The sequence below is a fragment of the Sarcophilus harrisii genome, chromosome 3 (genome assembly GCF_902635505.1).
Source record: "Sarcophilus harrisii chromosome 3, mSarHar1.11, whole genome shotgun sequence".
In the NCBI taxonomy this organism is placed as follows: Eukaryota; Metazoa; Chordata; class Mammalia; order Dasyuromorphia; family Dasyuridae; genus Sarcophilus; species Sarcophilus harrisii.
The window spans coordinates 517,565,789-517,571,974 of NC_045428.1; the positions used below are offsets into that span (position 1 = coordinate 517,565,789).

Genomic DNA, 6,186 nt, shown 5'->3' on the forward strand with positions numbered 1-6,186 from the left:
CTTCCTAAGAGACAGGGGAACACATCAGGATGGTGCAATCCATCCATACAAAGGAGCCAACACAAGCTGTGAACTTAGGGGTTCTCGGTTCTGTTGCAACTGGGAAGAGTTCACAAGTAGAACTTCACAATTCTGGGTCAGGGGGATTCACACCTTGTCTGGGAGGCTCTACAGGGCTGGGACTGCCTAATGCTGTGAACTCTGAGGTTCTCCGGACTGTCGCAACTGGGAAGGGTTCACAGGTAGAACTTCAGAATGGGGGGAATTCACACCTTGTCTGGAAGGGTCTAGAGGGGTGGGGCTACCTTCTATAAAAGGAGAGCCTTCTTCTGCTCAGAAGCACTGCTTGGAATAGAAGTGAAGTCTCTTCATCTCAGCTGCTGCAGAAAAGAAGCAAGTGGAGAGAGGAGAATGGCTGCTGCTTCTGTGGAAATGCTGCAGCAATTGCAGAGCCAGATCACCTGTAGCATCTGTTGGAAGTACTTCTGTGAGCCAGTCACCATCGGGTGTGGGCACAGCTTTTGCCGAGCATGTCTCCCAAGCTCGACAGGTGCAGCTTTCTCCTGCCCTGAATGCAGGCAAATGTCTCAGGTCAGAGACTTCCCATTAATTAATGGGAGCCTAGCAGAGCTGACTGAATTGGGGAAACGGCTCAGCTCCGAGCTGGTGCAGAGTGCTGGAGGACAGAGGCGCTGTGCCACTCACCACCAAGTCCTGGAGTTCTTCTGTGAAGATGACCAGACATTGCTCTGTGAGAGCTGTTGCCAAACCCCAGAGCATGGGGCTCACAGGCTCTCTCCTGTACAAGAAGCTGCTCCCAGTTTCAGGAAGAAGCTGCAGCACATTCAGAGTTGCTTGGAGAAGCACTTTGAAGAAGCAGAGAAACTTCTTGCTGATCACAGGCCTCTTGTGAACTGGGGAGGGATGATTACAGAAGAATACTTCAAACCCTACAACCGCTACTTATTCAAAGAATGCCCTTTTGATAGGATTGAGCAAGAAGAAAGCATGGAGCATGGCAGACTCTCTCAGCAAAGGAGAAGCCTTCAGGAACTCATGCTAGATCTCCAGGAAGCAGAGTGCCAATCCAATCTGGATCTGCTGCGGGATGTCAAGCAGTTGCTGGAAAGGAGCAAGTCAGTGCTGTCCCAAAGAGCCAAGGTGCCCATCCCAGAGTTGAGAGTGTGTCCCGTCTCTGGCATGATAGAGATGCTCAACCGCTTCAGAGTGGATATCAGGATGGAGCCCACATCAGCCAGTCCTTGCCTGATTGTGACTGAGGATCTGAAGAGTGTAATAGCTGGAGAAGGCTGGCAGCAGGACAGCCAACCTGGTGATGACTCTGATCTTCCCATCGTCCTTGCTGAGCAGGCCTTCAGCTCAGGCAGACAATACTGGGAGGTGGATGTGATACAACTGCCTCAGTGGATGCTAGGGATCCACACACCATACTTGAAGAGAGGAAGTGGTGGCAGCAAGAACTATTGTCCCTCTGTCTTCTTCCTGCAATGTGTGAAGAAGGAAGAGGATTACTTTTTGCAATCTTACCCTGGATCACTGAATCACAGATTGAAAAGTCCTATTCCCAGGGTAGGCCTCTACCTAGAATACCAAACTGGCACTCTTGCCTTTATAATGTTCTCCAGAGTTCTCTTATTTATCAGTTACCTGATATTTCATTCGTAGCACCTGTTACACCCATGTTTTCTCCTGGCCCCCCACTTCCAGGAACAAAGCCTGGTCCCATGACGCTCTGTCCAGCAGATTCTCATCTTTGTACTTGCTGCTATTCATCTCTCTGAGCGTTTCTCCAAGGAGGAATTCTCAACCTACCACTAGGCTCCCTGGCTGGTGTTTTTCCATTTCCAAACTTCCCCTGCAAGAGAAAGAGCATCACCAACTTCTAGATGGCTTGCCTTTTACCCTGCAAGCTGAAGAGGACTATTCCCAAGTATGTTGAGCCTTCTGATTCTCAGTGGATGCTGTCTATGAAATTTCACTATATGTCAAATTTTTTTCAGCAGTTAAAAACATAATGAACAAATCACATGAGGACTATGGCTGTTATAGCCTTCCCAGAATTTATCAAAGTTCCTCAAAAGCCATAGATTTCAATCTTTTCCTTTCTTTAGGCAACTCGAATTACTGTTAAATTTTCTTTTACCCTATTTAATAAAAATATGAAATTAATTCTAGCTTTTGGTGTGCTTATTTATATCTTTCTTAATGTTCATTTCTTTCCTTTGTGTCAAGCTCTTTGTTTCCTCGGTTGGGATTTTCTGCAAGCAAAGTTATTTGTTACAATGAATTTAACTTTTCTAAAATGATCTTCATGTCTTCAAGGAATGTAAAGCATTTTTAAAAAAATCTAGCAAACAACTTTCTGGTTTCTCTCTGCCCCTTCCAATAATTGTGTTTTAGACCTCATACCTTTAAAAATTCAAGTTATAATATTGTTACCACCCTAAAGAACATTGGGATCTGATGGACTCCAGCAAACTGATGTGAGAAGGAAATGAGTGCTAATATGGCTTACTTCAGTAATTCCAGGGGGGAAAAATCCTTCTTTACTATCAGCAATCCCAGCAAATCTTGCTCACAAATTACAAATTGTTGACAAATTTCTCAATTCATAAGTCCTAGTGTCATGCTAGAAAATAATGGTTTCTACCTTGGTCCTCTTGACTGGATAACGTTAGGATCTGAATGAAAATTAGAATTTAAAATTTTATTCAGCTTAAAATGACAAGCAGTTGGTGAATAGATGTAATTGACTAGAATAAAGACTAAAACAAAAAAAAAAATCAAAGAATAAGGAGGAGTCACCTACACAAACATGTTGGGAGAAATTTTTTATTTGGGGAAAGAAGCTAGAAATCAAACGTGGTATGTATCATTTGGAGAATGGCTATGTACTTTATGGTCTCAAGATGCAATGGAATACTCTAGAAATATAAAAAGAAAATGAGGAAACGAAGAATTTCAGCAAATAATCGGAAGACTTCCCTTTTGGACACCTGTATAAGATAAGACATATACATAGAATTTAGTCTCCCCTGCCCCCACAGGAGTTTACACTATAGTAAAACAGTATAATATTGCTAACAGGTATGTGAACTTGACAATATCAGATATATTGTTGTTATTAAATACTTTTCTGAAGCCTATGTTGTGTATAAAAATAAAATTTTAATTGTTTTCTAGTATTTCTTACTACATTCACTCACATTCTCTTCTTAGAAGTATTTTGACATCTTTTAAAAAAAGAATATACTGATTTTTACGATGAACTTTATTCATCACTTTCTTTTTGAATTTTCTGTGTTTTCTTTGCTTCTCAGAGTGGTAGAGAATAGTCATTTGTAAGAAAAGATGAAAAGGGTGAAATGTAGGTAGAGATTGGGTATAAGAGTGTGGCCAATTTAACAAAATTAAGCAATATACTTATTCAGATTGTGGTGAATAGAATTACAACCAAGGGACATTTTTCTCCAGGACAAGATATCATTTTACTAAGACATTTATAAACTGTTAAGATGGTTGACAGTGGCAGGCAAAATCCAGGAACCTGAACATGGCCAACATGCTTATGTTACCAGGAACCAAGACATTTGGACTTTCACTTCTTTATTTCAATGTACAGAGACACTGAGTGAGGACCAACAGGGCTTTCTAACCTTAGGTGTGTTTTCCTTCTCATTGACCCGACAGTAGATTATTAGGACTTCCTTTGGAAAATACAAGACAGCTCTAACTGGTATATCGGCAGGTAAATAAGGCACTGACAGTCAAGCTATTCTCAGTTATGCAATGATCAGTGTTTGACTGGCTTCAACTGACTCTACTAAATCTTGTTTAGAAACTAAAACCACGCCAAACCCCCGATTACTCCTTCCTTTGAGATCCAAGTCACAAATCAATTTTAAATGGAGAAGCAATGACAGGAGAGTTGTTCCCCGGTGAGAGACCAGTTCCAGCTAGTTCTTAACCAGTAAACAAAAGGGTACTGACTTTACAGGGGTTTATAAGTAGATCCTCTAGGGGCTAGGTCTTTTGAGTTTGGACAAGAGATGGCTTTTTGGCAAATTAGATGGATTATCAAATTATAGCACAGTTTTCTTCAAGATGTTACAAGCAGTATTTCACATTTGTATTTCTCCACTCTGGAAAAGAAGATAGAGGAAGAAGTTTCTTTCTATCCATTCTGTGTACCTAATTTTGGTTATTTTAAATCAAACTCATTTAAATAAAAGGTATTCTTCTTGGTATTTAAAACGTCTCACAATCTGGTCTCTTTCTGTCCTTCAAGCTTTTGATTTGTGGGTTTGTTGGAGGATAATTTCCCTCTAAGAACCCTTACTTCCAAGTGGATAACTGTCTGGCTTGTTTTCCTGTATTTTTCTTGACCCCTTGTTGTATTTTCCAAATTAATTTAGAACCTGCTTCAAAGAGACCTGAAGCATCAAGGACAAGGGTTTCCTCCTAAATTTTCACATTTGACATAAGGTCAAGTAAAGGAAATGAGGATTCCAAACAATAAGGAAAACTTTTGAAAGTACGACAAAATAAACCATAAACAAAAAATATTAAAAATCCAACACTAAAGATGAAAAATTAAAAATTTAGTGAAACTTGGATATCGCCATGGAAACAAAATACAATGACCAAAATATTAAACTATTTCATAAATAAGCACTAAACAATAAAAATTATTCAATGACAAAAAATAAAAGAGAAATTCATCCAAAATTAAAATTAGTCATAAATGATCCAAAATTTCAATGAAGAACAACAAATTCATTGGAAAACAAAATACATTTAAGGCATGGAACCTAATAAAGCCTACTTACCAGATCAAAACTATATTATAAAGAGCAGTCACCAAAACCATTTGGTAACTAATAGATTGATGCAGTAATAGTTAGGTTTATAGGACAAAATAGTCAATAAACAATATCAATATTTGAGAAACCCAAAGATCCAACTTTTGGGATAAATTCAGTATTTGATAAAAACTGCTGGAAAAATTGGCAATTAGTCTTAGAACAGGTATTGACCCACATAACACCTACACAAAGATAAAAGTCAAATGGTTCAATGATCTAGGAATAAAGAATGAGATTAAAAGATTCTGATAAAGACCTCATTTCTAAATATATAGAGAATTCATTATAGTGTATTAGAAATCAAGCCATTCTTCAAATGATAAATGGTCAAAGGATATGAATAGATAATTTTCAGATGAAGAAATTGAAACTATTTCCCATAGGAAAAGATATTCCAAATTAATTGACTAAAATGCAAATTAAGAACCTGAGATCCCACACCTTCAGACTGGCTAAGATGACTGAAGATAATGATGAATGTTGAGGATATGGGAAAAACTTGGGACACTGATACATTTTTGGTGGAAAGTGAACATCCAAGCCATTCTGAAAGAATTTGAACTATGCTCAAAAGTTACCAAACTGTATCCCTTACCCAGAGTGTTTCTGCTGGGCTTATATCCAAAGAGATCTTAAAAGACGGACCCAGTTAAAAAATGTTTGTGGCTAAAATGAAATTAACCATGCTCATCAATTGAGAATGGTGAATAAATTTGTATATGAATTTTACAGTATTATTTTTTGTAAGAACTGACCAGCAATTTCAAAAGGCCTGGAGCTTCATGAACTGATGATGAGAAAAGGAGAGAACCGGAGATCATTATATATTTCAACAACAATATTATGATGATCAACTCTTGGACGTGCTCCTTCACAATGAGATGAACCAAAATCAGTTCAATTGTTCAGTAATGAGAGAACCAGCTACACCAGCTAGGATTATGGGAATATGTGACCACTACATAGCATTTTCACTCCTTCTGTTATTGTCTACTTGCATTTTTGTTTTCCTTCTCAGGTTATTTTTAGTTTATTTCTAAATCAGATTTTTTCTTGTGCAGCAAGATAACTTTAAATATGTATACATATATTTTATTTAATATATATTTTAACATATTTTGTTTTTTGTTTTTTTGGATTGCGTGATTTGGATTGCGCGATTGTTTCTGATGATTTGAAGAGTGTGAGAGCTGGAGAAGGCTGGCAGGTGGACACCCAATATCCTGAGGACTTTCATTTTCATGCTGTCCTTGCTGAACAGGCCTTCAGCTCAGCAGACAATATTGGCAGGTGGATGTGA

At 38.5% G+C, this 6,186-nt stretch overlaps 1 protein-coding gene across 1 annotated transcript; it reads left to right on the forward strand.

Annotated features, from left to right (window-relative positions):
• The first annotated feature begins 411 nt into the window (after positions 1-411).
• LOC100932011 (E3 ubiquitin-protein ligase TRIM58-like) lies at positions 412-6,186 on the forward strand. The gene is made up of 2 exons (XM_003766970.2): positions 412-1,590; positions 6,067-6,186. Exons 1-2 carry the CDS (start codon positions 412-414, stop codon positions 6,184-6,186), a joined length of 1,299 nt encoding a protein of 432 aa, XP_003767018.2.